This window comes from Chionomys nivalis, chromosome 7, assembly GCF_950005125.1.
Source record: "Chionomys nivalis chromosome 7, mChiNiv1.1, whole genome shotgun sequence".
Taxonomy (NCBI): domain Eukaryota; kingdom Metazoa; phylum Chordata; class Mammalia; order Rodentia; family Cricetidae; genus Chionomys; species Chionomys nivalis.
In genome coordinates, this window is record NC_080092.1 from 79,671,076 (window position 1) to 79,688,475 (window position 17,400).

Genomic DNA, 17,400 nt, shown 5'->3' on the forward strand with positions numbered 1-17,400 from the left:
TCACAGGTGGACTACATCAAGAATGTTAGTTGGTGAAGAACATGAGACTTGGGTATGAACTCTCAGCAACAAGAACAGCTAGAGCATGCTGGGCGACAGCAGGTGCTCTGGCAACAGGTGGGCCTATAGCAGCTGGACACACAGCAGCTGGGACGGCAACAACTGGAGATGCAACAGCTGGGGTGGCAGCAGGTGGGCTGGCAGCACACAGACTGGCAGCAGCTGGGCCTGCAGCAACTGGACACACAGCAGCTGGGGCGACAGCAGGTGGGTTGGCAGCACTGGGGCCTGCAGCAGCTGGACACACAGCAGGAGGGGCGGCAGCAGCTAGACACACAGCAGCTGGGACTGCAACAACTGGAGTTGCAGCAGCTCGGGCGGCAGCAGCTGGACACGCAGCAGCTGGGGCGGTAGCAAGAAGGCCTGCAGCAGCTGGAAATGCAGCAGCTGGGGCGGCAGCAGCTGGGGCGGCAACAGGTGGGCTGGCAGCACACAGACTGGCAGCAGCTGGGTCTGCAGCAGCTGGACACACAGCAGGTGGGCCTGCAGCAGGTGGGCCTACAGCAGGTGGTCTGGCAGCAGCTGGGCTGGCAGCAGCCTTGGCCACAGCCCTCCTCAGAGCAGACAGAGCCACAACAGGAGCTGACCATGGTGTCAGAGGTGGAGGTTCTGGGTGGGTTTACAAGAAGGTGGGTTGGAAGATTTGGAAGTGGGAGTCTCTCTGTCCACATCCCCTTTTATACCCCACTGAGGGGCTGCTGTCCTCACAGGCAGCATTCTTTCCTTGTTATTGCTTGTGTTGATAAATATGTGATTATAAAATTAAGCAATATTCTTTTCCTGGTTACATTTTCAGGTTGGGTAGGAAACACCATTTCTCTTCCTGATGTGTTAGAATTCGTCAGTCAGCACTTCCTGCATTACCTTTCTAACACAGCATCATCAAAGGGCACCATCACATGGCATCTTGCCTCTTGATAGTACACACTTCGGTCTCAGTTCACATGACATTGTCTGTCCATTCTGGTGTAACATGCAATTGTTTCTAACTAGCCAGGGGAGTAAATCCATGGTCTAATCTGACTGTCCATTTGTTACAGATGGCCAGAAAAGGCCTGAGTGTGAGACAGGGCACTGATGTATTCCCTACCAGCTGTGATTAATAACTTGGTGTTTAGACTTTCTCATTGGGGAACAGAGCACTTATTTTCAGTTATGATTGTAAAACTTGGCATTTTGCTATTTGCTTTTTGCCAAGCACAAACACTCCAACCTTATTCTTAGGGCATCTCAGGGGAAGTTGGCTGCCAAGTGCAGCTACAGCATGAGATCAAGGTCCCTCAGGTTGTTGCCTAGGAGCTGATTTTCATTGTTGGCTTACTGTCTTTGTAGCTTCAGTGGGAGACATGGATCCATTTCCTCTTTTTAAGACACACTTGCCTACCTATTGATGATAGTTCACTGTGTGATTGCCTGTTGCTCTAACTTGGATCCTACCATATTGTGTTGTTGGGCTTTTAAAGCCCAAAACTTTCCTGCTTCATCTGGGTTGTTGGTTATCAGTTCCTCAAGCAGGAGACTAGAGGGTACAGATTTCTAACTCAGGAGCTCTGCCTATGTGTTCTCACTGTGAAATCATAGTGTATGCTTAAAAGCTGAAAAAATATGCCTTTTAGCTGTCGACTCCTCAGAAAACAAGAACTGCTGTCCTCCCTGGAGTCAAGGGAACTTAATAAAGCCTAGCCTGGCTTGGTGTCATGATCTTCCAGGTTCATGTCACGCCTCTGTTAGGCTGGTCTCTCTAAGAACACCCATGCAAACACATCTCCAATCTGTTGTTGGCCTTCCTATAAAACCTGTTCTTCTGAATGCCTGGAGATTGTAAAGTTAGGAAAGAGTAACTGTGCTGAATGGTAGAATCATGTTTCTAAATGCTTTAATCTTGCTTGCATGAAAAAAAAAACACTAACAAAGGGAAAATTCAGAGGCAATGTCAAATAAAAAAAAAGACAAGACAACAAAATAAAACAAAAGAAATCTAACTAACCAGGACAGAACTAACTAACTAATCAGTTACTAACCGTGAAGGTGGGCAAGACTGGGCGGAGTGAATGCATCTAAATTTCTTGAAAGAATTTTTTTTAATAACCTACAACTTCCATGGTTGGGCCCAACCCCACCAGCCTTTAATCTGACCAGGCGTATTTTGATCAAAGTAGCGTATTACCCTTGGACTTGAGTGGAAAAGTGGGCTGAGACTGGGCATAATGGTGCCCACCTGTATATCTCAGCACTTAGAACTCTGAAAGACATCTGTGAGTTTGTGGGTCAGCCTAAGCTACACCATGAATTTGTGACTAACCTGAGCTACCCAGAAAGAATCCTCTCTCAGAAAAGAAGACAAGCACTTGTGACCTATTGATGTGGAAGTAACCACTGCACATTTCTCTGAAATTGGTGGGGTTTATAATAACCAATTCTCAGGTGCTTTGTACCACGGTGAGTTCAGGGTTAGTTCACACTGCCAACTGTTTGCAGACATCAACCCTGAGACGTTAAAGCTCCTGTACTCCCACACTCATGCATGCTTGGAAATGTGTTATTTATGAAGAAGAGGAAACAGCTCTCTTCTCTCAGCAGCCAGAACCTACCTGCAAAATGTGTTTCATTCCACAAACCAGAACAATGGCAATAAATGTGGGATACGGAGACTAAAGTTAATGTGATAATGACATTGTGACTGTGACTAATGAGTGACAAGCAGAGACTTTGAAAATTGAGCCCCAAGAAGGGAAACTAGAGTACATATTGGCATGTGACTGAAGCACTCAGTGTGAAGGATTTGCCCCAGATGACTGCTAGTTGTTGATGGAGGGGAAGTGGATGTCTCTGAGGAAAACATGTGACTCACCCTGTGAGGTTGGCCTGTGGAATGGGTTGCCCTGAAGTAGTCAGTGGAGTGACTTACATATAAGTTATTATTGCTGAAGAAGAGCTGAGAACCAGATGGAGATACAATGACTCCAAGATTCCCTTTCTGTCCCCTGGCATCCTCAAGCCCAATTGAATCACAATGCTTTAACAATGTGCTTTTGTGCTTAACAATTTTGGTTCCAGTATTGGTGTTTGTTGCTAGATTCATGTAGCCAGGATAATAGCCTGAGCTGCCTATTGGGTCTCTTTAGGAGAATTGTCTGGTATCCTGTGCCTGCATCGTGTTCTGGCTCTGATAAATGTAGACACCACTTAGGAAAGTCTTATACTTTTCCTCTGTCAAAGAAAAGGGGACAAAATAACACTCTGAGTTGCTGTGGACAAAGACCCTGGTGACCTAACTGCAGTACCCAAGGGGCAGTCAAATATCCCCAGAAGCTCTGTGGTTCAGAGAAAGAATGGCCCTCGAGCAGCCTTGATAACTAGTGACTACACATGACTCACTGGCGATCAGAACTCATTTCTAATATTTCTGTTTTGTCCCCTGCCCCAAATCTCAGTTTCCTGCTTGAAATTTTCATTCATGTTGCCAACCATCAGCTCCTCTGCTTCCTAATGTTTTTTTTATTACATCCAGATATGACCCTGCTCCTCTTCATGGCTGTCTCTTGTGTCCACTTCCCACCTGGACACTGTGGCAGGGCATCCTCAGGCTCCCTGATATGTGACTGATCCTTCTTTATAGGTTCCCAACTCAATCTCAGATAGTAGATCCCTTGCAAGACCATGGCTTATGACACTCTGAGGTATGCAGAGAAACAAAAGAGACTCTGTCTCCAGTGCTGGCCTGTCATGCAGGAGGACTCACTGTTACATAAATCCCCATGTTGGATTTAAGCTTGTGGGAACCATGAGTTTTCTCCTCCAGAGATGCTTTCTGTTGCTCTGACTCCATCACTGGAAGCAACTTCAGGAGGAAAGAGTTTATTTTGACTTACTTACAGTCTACCATCAAAGGCAGGATCTCAAAACAAAAACTCAAAAAGAAGCCACAGAGGAAAATTATTCCCTGGCTTGCTTCCAGGTTCCAGGCTCACATTTAGCTGCCTTTCAAAACCAACTAGAGAGAGTGTCCCCATCCACAGACGCTTCCCATGCCAATCAACCATTAAGGACCTATCACACACACACACACACACACAGAGAGAGAGAGAGAGAGAGAGAGAGAGAGAGAGAGAGTCCAATCCAAGGGGGGCAATTCATCAGGTGAGTATCTCTGTCCCAAGCAAGGTGTGCCAAGTTGACAACCAAGATTAACTGTCACACTGGCTTATCATGTGGTTGAGGCTTTAGTTCCCTCCTTCCAGGAGCTGGATGCAGTTGTCACGCTTTTCTCTGAGTAACATTTCTGTTTCTCTGGCCAAAAGCCAGATTTGGAAAGATAGAGATCACATGTTTTCTTTTTTGTTTTGTAGAGTTTAGCATTGGGGCTGTATGTAATTCAGTGGTAGAGGGCTTGCTTGGTATATTCAGGGTTTAGAATATATAACTATTTATCATCTATCTACACACTTGTATATATCTACACACACACATGTAACGTGAACATACAAGGAGGACTATTTGGGGACAGAAAGATGACTACAGCAGGAGTGAGTGGGATAGGAAGTGGTGATACAGGGTTAATGTAGTTATGTTATAATAAATATACATTGATAACATTTTATTTATTTATTTATTTATTTATTTATTTTTTGGTTTTTCGAGACAGGGTTTCTCTGTGGTTTTGGAGCCTGTCCTGGAACTAGCTCTTGTAGACCAGGCTGGTCTCGAACTCACAGAGATCCGCCTGCCTCTGCCTCCCAAGTGCTGGGATTAAAGGCGTGCGCCACCACCACCCGGCCATTAATAACATTTTAAAAAGAAAAAATGAACCATCCACAGTGTTCTACATTTGTATATATTTTCTGCAAATGACATAATTTCATTTTTGTGGTTGAATAGTATCGTTCTGTATATATACCATAATTTTTTATTCATTCATCTGTTGATCAGCCTAGGCTGATTTCAATATTCTGGCCAATGAAAATAGCTCCACAATAATTATGCACATGCATATATCTCCTTTGCATATTGACTCAGTTTCCTTTGGAAAAGTACTGGAGTAATATAACAGGATGGTATGGTTTTCTATTTTTAGTTCTTGGTAAATCCTCTATACTGATTTCCATAATGGTTTCATCAATTTACCTTCTCAGCTATAGTGAATGGCCCTGCCCCTCCCCCAACCCCATCCACCCCTGTCCTCACCAGCACTTGTCCCCTGTTTTCTTCATGGCAGCCATTCCGACAGGGGTGAGGAATCTCAGCATAGTTTTGATTTGCATTTCCCTGGTGGATAAAGATACTGCATATTTTAAATGCATATCAGTTAACCATTTGTACTTCTTTTAAGACATGTCTATTCAGTTCCATTTATTCATTTATGATTGGACCATTTGTTCTTTCAATGGTATATTTTTAGTTCATTAGTAATCCGAATATTAATCATTTTCCAGATGAAAGTCTCCTCCCTCCTCTCCTCTTCTACAAGACTAAATTCCAGCTTGAATAAACATCTTTACACTTGATGATTGAAAAGGGGAGGCATCTCAGGGTGAGGTAGAAACCTGGTGCAAGGGAAACTCCCACAGATCTACAAGGATGACTTCAGGGAAGACTCCTAACAATAGTGGATGCATAGCAAGAACTGGCCATCTCCTGTGATCAGGTTAGTGACGGTACCAATTGCCATCAGAGAGCCTTCATACAGAAACAGATGCAGAGAGTCACAGCTAAACATTAGGCTGAGCTCTGGAAATCCTGCTGAAGAGAGAGAGAGGAAGGATTGTACAAGCCAGAGGGGTCAAAGACATCACAAGAAAACCCACAGAAACAACTAACCTGGATCATAGGAATTCACAGGGAGCCTACATGGGACCGACTTAGGCCCTCTACATACATGTGACAGCTGTGTAGCTTGGTCTACTTGTGGGACTCCTAACACTGGGAGCAGAGGCTGTCCGTAACATTTTTGCTGGCTCTTGGGAACCATTCCTCATACTGGGTTGCCTTGCCAAGCCTTAATACAAGAAGAGGTGCTGAGTCTTAATGCAAGTTGATATGTTAGCTTTGTTGACAGCCATGGGAGGCCTGCCCCTTTCTGAACAGAAACAGGAGGAGTGGATTGGGACATGGTGGAAAGGAGGTAGGGAAGGGTAATGGGAGGAGAGGCAGGAGGGAAAACTGTGGTTGGGATGCAAAATTAATTAATTAATTAATTAAATTATGTTTTAAAAATCTTATTTACAAAAGCCATTTTAATGTTTCAAGTCTAAGGCCCTCTGATGATGTGTCTTTCTGTGTCATGAAAAAGAAAGAGACAGAAATACAGACAGACTAACAGTTGAAGCATAAGTAGTGACTAAGCATGTGGAAAATGTTACACTGAGACTCCATCTCACTCCTGTCACGAGGACTGCCATAAAGAAAATAAACGACAGGGCTAAAGGTGCGGCTTAGTGGTAGAAAGCCATGCTGGAGTGCACAAGGTCCAGGGTGTGGTCCCCTGCACAAAGAAAAAGAGGAGAAGAAAGAAAGAGAGGGAGGGACAGAGGGACAGAGGGAGGGAGGGAAGAAGGAAGACTGGCAGGCAGGCAAAAGGAACAGAAAGTCCATTAACCAGAAGTGATGGTGAAAGGGGAAAGGGAGGCCTTGGACACTGCTGGTGGGAATGTAGATTGGTCCAAACCCTATGAAAATCAGTATGGAGATGCCTCGGGACTGAAAGCAGATTCACCAGGTGATCTTGTCTCTCCTGTTCTGGTGTGTACACAGAGGGCGCAAAGTCAGCACATCACAGAGGCACACGCAGCCATACCCACTACGGTGCTATTCACAACAACCAAGTTGTTCTTCAGGCCAGGAACCCATCAGCAGGTGCACAAATAAGGAAAATGTGGTGTATGAACACAATGGAGTTTGATTCAGCGTAATCAAAGAAAGAAGCTATGCCATTGGCTGGGAAATAGCCACACAAAGTAAAATATGTCCAACTCAAAATAGAAAAATATTGCATATCTTTCCTCACCTGTGGTCCTAGATTGTATCTAGATAAGTTAAATGTATTATATGCATTTGACGTGAAAGTAGATGAGAGCAAAAGGAAAGGAGGTGGGAGGAGGATGAAGGGATGGAGAAGAACATGGCGAAAATACATGATATACTTGAAAGAGACTGCCTTTTTTGAAACCTAGCACTATGCATAATGAATACACACCAATAAAACATAAGTAAGAAGAATGAGAGGTGAACACATTTTATTGCCCTTGAAGGCTTAAAGTTTTATTGGGAAATATCAAGCAATTGGCATAAAAATAAATCCCATGGGTGGAGGTGGCATTAGAAAGAAAAAAATCTAGAAGTAAAACATATAACAACTTGTACTTTGAAACAGAATCAGGAATTCTAAAATGATTTGAAGAACAATTTAACTATAATTCTGATGTACTTGTATCAAAAATGATTTTAAGAAAGCAAATAGCAGCAGACACCGGGCTTTTCCAAATCATCTGATGAATCTGTCTGTTTATAACATCGGCATATCACATGTCCTGTTGAATGAATGCCTAGACTGTAGGACTAAAGTAATAAAGAGAACCGATCCAGGTCAGGATACTCAGAAACTAGAACCACCATAGCAGCTGGGGTGGCAGCCAGTGGACACAGGAGCTAGGGCAGCAGCACACAGACTGGCAGCAGCTGGGCTGGCAGCAGCCTTGGCCACAGCCCTCCTCAGAGCAGACAGAGCCACAACAGGAGCTGACCATGGTGTCAGAGGTGGATATTGAAAATGAATTTACAAATGAATGTAGAACTTCAATCTGGGGATCTCCATACCCTGGGTCTGCTTTTATACCTTGTTGGGGGTACTCTTCCCTTTGCAGTGTTAACCATAGTAAGTAAAGAATCATTAAATTGGACAATTATGTTTTCTACATTTGATGGGAAACACTCTGTTTTCCTGATGGATTAAGGCCTATCCCATCAACTTTCTGATACACACTCAGCACAATTGTATGGTTCAGGTACGAGTGAGTATTCTAAGCTAAGTGTGCTGATATCTTTCTTTTCCCTGAATCTTTTTATCTTCCCTTCCTTGTGTTCCTTGTTATCCATTTAAAGTCCTTCAGCTTTTCCATAGAGGATGGTCCTTAAAGGTTGCTATTCAGTCTGGGCGTTGCTCTTCCCTGACTATAGTTTATGAGACTTACTAGCTCCAATAAGATACTCTGAAATCTCATAACCACCAAAGTTATTATCAGAAAGCAAGTCAAAATCTACACAGTGTAGTCAATTATAACCAAAACTAGTCAGTGAGCAACAGAAGAATCCCCACAGCTCTCATACTATCTCTACCCCACTTCCTGGACCTGATAAGCCTCACAGTTTTTTGTTGTTGTTGTTGTTTGTTCTTTTGACAAGTCAATATGTTTAAAAGGGTGGGATTTGTACAAGCCTTGTGCGGGACTTGAGTAGGTCTTATGTAGTCAAAACAGCCATTTCTTTCGGTTTGTATGTGCAACAGCCTTATCACACCCAGAAGCTGTTATTTCCCAGAATTCCTCTCCACCCTCCAGATAATACATGCTGCCCATCCCATCTTTTAGATGGTCCTTGAATCTCAGAGCAGGTGAGAGGAGCACAGATGTTCCACCTATGACTGAACACTCACACGGGGGCTACTGGTGTCCCCGACATAGCTGAGGGGCCAGAGTCACTTTTCTTTAGGGGTGGGTGACCATTACCAGGTTACCCATGTCCCTGTGGATGATCCTACTACACCCATGAGTAGTAGGTTATAAGAAAAATAGGTTATAAGAAAAAGAAGCTTTATTTGGGAGAAGGTCAAGAGGACTTAGAGGGAAGGACTGCAGGTATACATAATGAATATATATTGTATATGGATGAAATTTTCAAAGAGCAATTTTTAGACATTAGTATTTTTCATGAGTGGACATTGTAATCACCATTGGAGTCAGTAACAAGGGTTATATAAATAAACCCATAGTTATATTAATTACTTTTATATTTATATAAAGTAGAATATGTAATATAACACAATTATTTTGAACTTGAATGGTAAAAGACTGATACAGGTGTTGTTAGTTATTAATTAATAATAGTTTATTATTGCCTCATTTTATCCTGTTAAGGAAATGTAACTTTCATCTGACTGCTTTTCTTCTCAATATTTTGATGACTGTGTTTTATTAACTAGAAAAAAATTAAAGAAAATGTGATGATGTTTTATAATCTTTGTCATGACCTTCTAGGGTTGGGGGCTTCAGGCATCCTGGGCTGCCCTGATGGTCAGTCAACAGTGTTAATTGAGATGTTGAAGAAGTCTGTTGGGTAAACAAACATTGACTCAAGTTCCCTAGGAGGAGTCATATTCAACTCCATATCCCTGTGACCTAGTAAGAAACAGTTAAGAATAACACAGGGAGAGTGTTGGGGGAAGCTATTCTTTCATTATTTGCAATACTGTTTGACCAATAACTTAAGCGTATTCCTCGCTAGCTCTTACATCTTAAATTAACCCATTTCTATTACTTTATATTTTACCACGAGGCTCATGGTTTACGTCTCTGGCAGTGGCTACATTGGCGTCTTCTTGACTCCACCCACTCTCTCTAGATATATATCTTCCAATCTGGCTATATTCTGTTAAGCCATTGGTCAAAAGCAGCTTCTTTATTAACCAATAAAAGCAACACATATACAGAAGGACTTCCCACACCAGGGGAGGGCTGGAGAGATGACTCAGAGGTTAAGGAACACAAACGTTTTTCCAGAGGCCTTGAGTTCAATTCTAAGCAACCATAAGGTGACTCACAACCATCTATAATGATATCTGGCGCCCTCTTCTAGCCTGCAGGCATACATGCAGACAGAACACTGTATATATAATTAACAAATAAGTCTGGGGACTGGTGAGATGGCTCAGTGGTTATGATTACTGACTGTTCTTCCAGAGGACCTGGGTTCAATTCCCAGCACCCACATGTCAGCTCACAACTGTCTGTGACTCCAATTGCAGAAACTCTGACACTGTTACACCAATACACATAAATTATAATGAACAATTTTTTTTAAAAAAAGAATAACACAGGGGGTTTCCAAGTCAGGCAAGTTCTATAGCTCAGTTTGATATCCATTCTGATTAATTGGTGACCTTAAATTACTGCTTTGTAAATATTTTGAATCTTGCTCTTGTCATACAATTTTGATTTCCACTAGTGCATTTCTTGAGCAAGCATTCTACTAAAAGTCATGTCTGATAGACTGGAAAGTGATGCCTTGTCAGAGGGGAATGGGTCTCTGAAAATCAGAAGAGTACAATGGAGAGACTTAATCAGCAGGGCTGACTCAGAAAGTCTAGGGAAAGATCTAGAAACCACATCTCTATTCTTTTTTTTTTCTCTGTTCTATCCCAGTACACAACTAGAGTTTCGACACCCCCAGAATAAGATATCAAAATAGAGCATCAAAGTGTAGAAACTGCACAACTTAAAGACGAGAGTAAAAGTGAATTGCACAAAGTGAAATGGATTATCTGGCAGTCAACAGCGCAAGGACTTAGACCTCAGGGGAACAGTTTTAATATAATGTGTTTATTAATTCTTTGAGGATGTACGCATGTATACAATGTAGTTTGATCATATCCACCTCCCACTCTTCTATCCACTGGAATATAGCTGACTTACCAGGAGTCACACACCTCAAGAAAACTGACTTTCTCTCCACTACCATAGCTCCTCACCTAGGAGAAACAGGTTCATGAGCCCCTCCCAACTCCATGCTGGAATGTTCAGTGGTTTGATCTTGTGTTGACTGTCTTGATGTTGTGCAAGCAGCCACAGCTGCTACGAGCTCTTGAATGCAACCTCAGAAAATACAAACTCCGGTGAGGCTACTTCTCCCTGCATTCTTTTCTGCCTCACAAAATCATGGATCCAACCTTGATGGAAGAAGGTCATTGGTTAAATAAAAAAACTGCCTTGGCCCTGATAGGACAGAAAATTAGGTAGGTGGAGTAAACAGAACAGAATACTGGGAGGAAGAGGAAGTGAGCTCAGACGCAATGCCGCACCGCTCCAGGGCAGACGCGAGACCCAGGATGGACGTAGACTAGAATCTTCCTGGAAAGCGCACCTCGTGGTGCTACACACATTAATAGAAATGGGCCAAGCAGTGTTTATATGAATACAGTTTGTGTGTCATTATTTTGGGGCATAAGCTAGCCAGGCGGCCAGGAACTTGGTGGCAGGAACGCAGCCCCACAGCTTCTACTACACAACCTCTCCCCTACAAGGAGTTGGTTGACTGGTTGAAGTTCTCAATACTTATAGCTCTCACAGAGGGATTAGCTCCTAAGTCATCTAGCTCTGGGAAGGGCTGGGGTGGGTATTTATCAGTCCTCTATGACAATAAAATGGCTTCCAACATGCAGACAAACACTTGCTGCTACAATTCACCAACACCCCACCCTCAACTCAGCTTCCCCATGGAAGGATTTGACTATATCTTCTCAGAGTTGATGCCCTAGAGCCAAGCCTTTAACTAGCTTCTATCTGGGAACCAGCAGTACCTGTAATTAGTAGTACTTACGTGTTTGGTTTCTGCCCCCATGAAACCAAGTCTCCAGCCTCTCCCTAAAAGGAGTTTGACCACACATCAAGCACTCCAACTTTTATAGCTTCCATCAAAGGGACTAGCTGCTAAATACAAGAGTCCTTGGGGACCATAAGGATCAAAGAGGCAATTTCAAGAAGTCTCAGGAGCTGTGTCTATTTCTGTAGTCCAATGCACACCTAGCAAACAGAAATACCCAGCTCCCATTGCTTACTGGAATGGTCTTGGTTTCATATTAGCTATGAAGTCTCCAATTCCCAAGATTTTAATTAACCTTTTAGTCTTGGGTATAATAATTACCACAACCTTGAGAGGCTGAAGAGCAGGTAGTCAGACATTACCCACATCCCCGTTTCTCAGGCTTTCTCCAACAATAGATCCCACCCTACCCCACGCTCAGCTAAGTTGCCTGTCTGACTACTGACAGGAGAGTGTTCAGTAGTTATGTAAGGGAGTAAATCACCCTGTAGCAGGGTCAGGTCTGAAAGAAAGTGAATGTGCCATAGATCCTCTACTCACCCAGCTTAGTGCCGAGAGAGTTTAGGATAAGAGCCAGCTCCCAGCTTGTCTCTGGGGAATCAGGGAAGTAGACCACACAGGGAGCAAGCCAGTTCCCCAGCTTCTTGAGTGACAAGGCTCTGCCTCACATCTTGGGATACTGATGTACTTGACACGCTTCAGTTCTCTGGGGTCCCATTGAGAATAAGACAGTGATTTGAACAAGAACAAGGAATGAGAGGCAGCCAGAGTCTCTGCCCCAACAAGGCCAGTCTGGAAAGACTGGACCAGGAGTCACTTTATCTCATATGCAGAAATGAACAGGAAGACTTGGTTGAAATGCAGAAGAGAGGAAATATGCTCTGAACAAATCAGCAAGATCAGTATGCAGACAGTTATGAGAGTTGCAAGGCCTGGTCATTTCAAATAACTCTAACTAAATCACACTGGAGATACAGCATCTGGGGTGACAACAGCTGGACATGCAACAGCTGGACGTAGAGCAGCTGGACACACAGCATCTGGACTGACAGTGGGTGGTCCTACAGTATTTAGGCTGGCAGCAGGTGGTTCTGCAGCTGTGGGGCTGGCATCAGCCTTGGCCACATCCTTGCTCAGAGCAGACTGAGCCACAACAGGAGCTGACCATGACGACAGAGGCTGGAGGTTTGGCCTGGGTATTCAGTGAGTTTTCTGAATTTGGGAGTCTCTTTTATACCTTTTATCCCCGTCAACAGACATCTTCATTGTTATGAGTGGTGTTAACATATAAGAAGTTACGAAATTAGGTAATTATGCACACTTTCTTTCAAATTTGATGTTTCCAAATCAACTCCTGTCCCTTCCTTGTGTGCATCATATGATTTTAAATCTATAGCTTTCTCTCTCAGTTGGCAGTGTAGAACCAACGATTTGTGACTGGCTGTCACTATATTTCTCCTTCACCCATGGTTCAGTTTAGGTAGACAAACACTGCAAGATCCATGCTATAGGACACACAGCAAATTGGAAGACAATAGCAGAAATTAATGGAAGTGAAATAATTCCTGTTGTAGAATGAAGGAGCATAGGTTTTCAAAGAGGAAGAACAGGGCTCTGGGAGTATGCTGGAGGGTTAGGGAGTTGGGAAAAAGAATTCAACACAACATATACTGGCATATTTCCTTCCAACGTTAGCTTGTTGGATGGGTGGGATCACCCTATGAATCAAAGGTGCATGAGTCAAAGCTCATCTTTCTGAAATAGCCAACAGACACACAACATTCAGTAGTACAATATTGGCGCCTGTATTTAAAAAAATAATATGCCCAAGTTGTTCTGGGAGAAGCTTAGGAAAGGTAATGACCTTCTCTTCTGATTCCGTGCCTACTCAAGTTTGCCAGTAAGAATATATTCTAAATCCAATTGTGTCTGATGTCCTGTCTTCTCAAAGATATGAAATAGGAGTTGGTCTTACAATTACTTTGCCCATCACAGACAAATGCTGACAGTTATGTGTTTGATTACACATAATTAAGTTCTGATAATTAAGCATCTCAGCGGCAGAAATCCAACAGCCTTTCTAGCCTCAACTCCCTACCTCCCAGCCACAAGCCACGTGGCTCCCCATTCTTAGTGGTTTTCCTCTGGCTCTGCCCCTTCAGTTCTAAACGCTGCCATCACTGCCTACCACACCACTAGCTCTACCTTTTGATCCTCCTCAGTTGTTATCATTGCCAGAAGGATAAGTTTCCCCCATTGGAGACAGTCTCAAGTGTTTTACTAGTCCTTCCCTTAAGACAACTTCAGTCTATTGAGTTTTTGTTTTAATCAAGTATGGTTTTTGGTAGAAGTAGCTTCAAACAGACAAACCAAAACCAGGGACTTGGTTTCGGGAGGTATTTTGTTTGTTCACCTGGGCCTGATCAAGCACAGCTGAGTTTTCACAGATTTTGCAGGCTCTAAGACGATCCCAAAAATGCACACTCCGAGCACAACTATCAAACACAACCCAAGTTCTTCTTTCCTGTGAATTTTCAATTGTTTTTTGGTACACATTGTTTTTTTTTTTCTGTGTGCGTGTTTGTGTAGAGGGTGCACACGCGTGTCACTGCATGTGTGTGGAGGTCAGAGGACAGCTTGTGAGTGTCAGTTCTCTCCTTCCTCCTTTCCACTATGTGGGTCCTGAGTTTGGCAGCAAGCACCTTTAGCCCTTGAGTCACCTTGATGGTCCATTCATGCGACTTTTTTCTTGCCTGCTTTTAAATCTCATCCCTAAAGTCCTCCTGGAGTTATCACTCATCTGCCTGCACGCCACCTCTGACTGAGAGTTTCCTCATGTGCTCATGATTTATTTTAGCACAGTGTCATTGATGTGACATTGGAGAGCGAGCAGCATAGTCCGTTTTCTGCCATATCTCTCCCCATGTTCGCTGATCTCTTGCCTCATTTTACTTCTTTCATTTTAACAGTGTAAACAACCTCAGGTGCAGCCTCCTCCTCTTCCTCTGCCTTCTCTTCTGCCTTGGGACCTGCATAATTCCCTAGCATTTACTAGCTTTTTAACTCACTTTGTTTATAATTTTAAAAAATGCTTCTATATTGCACTCTGAAAGAGAAGTTTTCACCATTATACCCTATCTATTTGGTCCTTCCTTTTATTCCTAAGTCTTATTTTGAAGACTAAATTGTAAGTTTCTTTTGGAAACTATTGGTCTTCATGTGCCTTATTATTCTCAAAATCCAATGACCCTGTGAACCTGCCAATCATCTTATGGATTGAAAAGGAAAATTACTGTTAATTAAATAAGGTAGCTCAAGTGATTCTGAAATATAGTCCATTTTATAATATGAAGAGTATATTATATGTGCAAAATCAGTTTTCTTTTCTGATTTTGAGCTGGCATACAAAATTGTATACATTTATGGGGTACTATGTGTATGTGACACCACTTAAATCTGAGTTAATATATTTGCATCCTCAAATATATATTATTTCTGGCTGGTGAAAATATTCAGTATCCTTTGTTCTAGCTGTTTTGAAATATAAACTATTTACCATCTGTGGCAACTCTCCTATGCAATTGAACACTGTAACTATTTCATTTTAAAGTTCTATTTATTTATTTATTCTATCTATATGCGTTTTGCTTACATGTTTGTTAGTATACTATGCACATGCCTGGTGCCTGTGGAGGCCACAAAGGAGTGCTGGATCATCCATTATGAGCTGTCATGTGGATTTTGGGACTCAAACCCAGGGCCTCTGGAAGAGAAGCCAGACCTCTTAAACACTGAGTCATCTCTCCAGCGCCAGAACAATCTTTTTTATCTAATTGTTTTACAACATGTGAACCAGGTATTCTTCACTTGTGTCTCCCTATTCTTCCCAGAATCTTAGAGCCACTTTTCTACTCGCAGCATTTGAGGTTTTTTTTTTTTTTTTAAGATTCCACATTTGAGTGACATCATGCATGTTTTCTTTCTAAATCTGGATGGTTTCACCTAACATCTTCCAGTTCTAACCATGGTGTCACAAATTACAAGACTCCACCTGTTTCATGAGTAAGCAGCATTGCATTGTGTAAAAGGCATTTTATTTGCCACTCATCAGTTGATTGACACAGGCTAATTCTGCTCCCCAGCCAGTGTAAATAATGCTGCAATTAATGTGAGACCATGCATACCTCTAACACACTAGCAAGACTAGTTTTCTTCCTGGCCATGGTAACCTTGGAAGGAATAATACTAGAAAACTAAACCATTAATTCTCTTAAATGAAAGAAGATACATATATGTCTAATATAAGGCAGTATTTATTGAAGAATAGTCAGCACAGAATGGTGAAATCCAAGAAAGTTGGAGACCCGAGAGATACGTTTAGCTGCACCATGCATCTGAGACATGCATGTAGAGGGAAGATCCTTGGGAAATATGGGCAGTGCTTAATGTAGGATTCTCTTCTGCCACTTTCTTATTGTTGTCAGGACAACACATGTAGGAATTATTTAATACATGGATGAAAAGTTCAGCTCACTGTCATTATGACTGCCTGGGGACTGATATTCAGATAAGAAATTCAACAAGAGGGGCGACAGCAAGTTGTACTACAGCAAGTGGTCTGGCAGCACACTGGGCGGCAGCAGTTGGACACTCCACAGCTGGGACGGCAGGTGGTCTGGCAGCAGACAGGACGGCTGCAGCTGGACACTCCACAACTGGGACGGCAGGTGGTCTGGCAGCAGACTGGGCGGCTGCAGCTGGACACTCCACAGCTGGGACGGCAGGTGGTCTGACAGCACACTGGGCGGCAACAGCTGGACACTCCACAGCTGGGACGGCAGGTGGTCTGACAGCACACTGGGCGGCAACAGCTGGACACGCCACAGCTGGGACGGCAGGTGGTCTGGCAGCACACTGGGCGGCAGCAGCTGGACACTCCACAGCTGGGACGGCAGGTGGTCTGGCAGCACACTGGGCGGCTGCAGCTGGATACTCCACAGCTGGGACGGCAGGTGGTCTGGCAGCAGACTGGGCGGCTGCAGCTGGACACTCCACAGCTGGGACGGCAGCAGGTGGTCTGGCAACAGGTGGTCTGACAGCAGCTGGGTTGGCAGCAGCTTTCCTGGCAGGGACTTTGGTCACAGCCCTGCTCAGAGCAGACAGAACCACAACAGGAGTTGACCATGGTATGAGAAGTGGAGGTTCTGAGAGGTTTTGAAGAGAGGGAGTTTCTCAAGTATGTGAGCCTCCTTATTCCCTGTCCTCTTTTATACCCTGATGCTGTTACCAGGTTAAGGGTCATTTCCTTGTTGTTTCTCTTAAATACATAAACAGTCACTAAATTAGTTCATTGTGGAAGACTCTATGTAAAAGTTAAATGGAATGCATTCTTTTCTTTCTCAGGGTCAGGGTTTATCAAATCAGTCTTTCCTCCTGAGTCACTTCTTCTGTTTCCTTATGCGTATCATCAAATTTTTAAAATTCTTAGTCTGATTCAATTGATTGATGGTCAATGAGATGACATAGCGTACAATAATTCAAGTGCCATCGTGGGGCCTCATACCAGTCCTGTAGGGGTCTGCGTCTCTTATATCCCAAAAACTCCTAAAACGTAAACTGTGACAGTACGAGAAGAAGGTTTGACTGCCGAAGTTTGGATGACGATTATGAAGGGTAAAATGAATTTGTGACATGGGCACGAGACCATTCTATATTCGTATTTCCCAAGAAGGGAATATGGAATGTCAATAA

General features: G+C 43.2%; 2 protein-coding genes across 5 annotated transcripts; both read right to left on the minus strand.

The window, feature by feature from the left end:
* Window positions 1-62: 62 nt before the first annotated feature.
* On the minus strand, window positions 63-7,802 carry LOC130877329 (keratin-associated protein 4-12-like). 4 transcript variants are annotated; one of them, XM_057774511.1, is made up of 2 exons: window positions 7,736-7,802; window positions 63-598 (listed from the first exon to the last, which is right to left on the minus strand). In XM_057774511.1, exons 1-2 carry the CDS (start codon window positions 7,800-7,802, stop codon window positions 63-65), a joined length of 603 nt encoding a protein of 200 aa, XP_057630494.1. The 4 variants fall into 4 exon arrangements, with proteins under 4 accessions (XP_057630494.1, XP_057630493.1, XP_057630492.1 ...); XM_057774510.1 differs by having other exon boundaries at window positions 7,733-7,802; XM_057774509.1 differs by having other exon boundaries at window positions 7,706-7,802.
* An 8,423-nt stretch (window positions 7,803-16,225) lies between these two features.
* On the minus strand, window positions 16,226-16,834 carry LOC130877330 (keratin-associated protein 4-1-like). The gene has a single exon (XM_057774513.1). It carries the CDS (start codon window positions 16,832-16,834, stop codon window positions 16,226-16,228), a length of 609 nt encoding a protein of 202 aa, XP_057630496.1.
* Window positions 16,835-17,400: the final 566 nt, after the last annotated feature.

Excerpts from the sequence above, each read along its gene's own strand:
- LOC130877330 (XM_057774513.1), bottom strand. The coding sequence starts at position 16,834 with ATGGTCAACTCCTGTTGTGGTTCTGTCTGCTCTGAGCAGGGCTGTGAC.
- LOC130877329 (XM_057774509.1), bottom strand. The coding sequence starts at position 7,802 with ATGGTCAGCTCCTGTTGTGGCTCTGTCTGCTCTGAGGAGGGCTGTGGC. Across the intron at positions 599-7,705 it reads GTCTGTGTGCTGCTGCCCTA|GCTGCTGCCAGCCCAGCTGC; the intron begins GCTCCTGTGTCC and ends GCTGTGGCCAAG.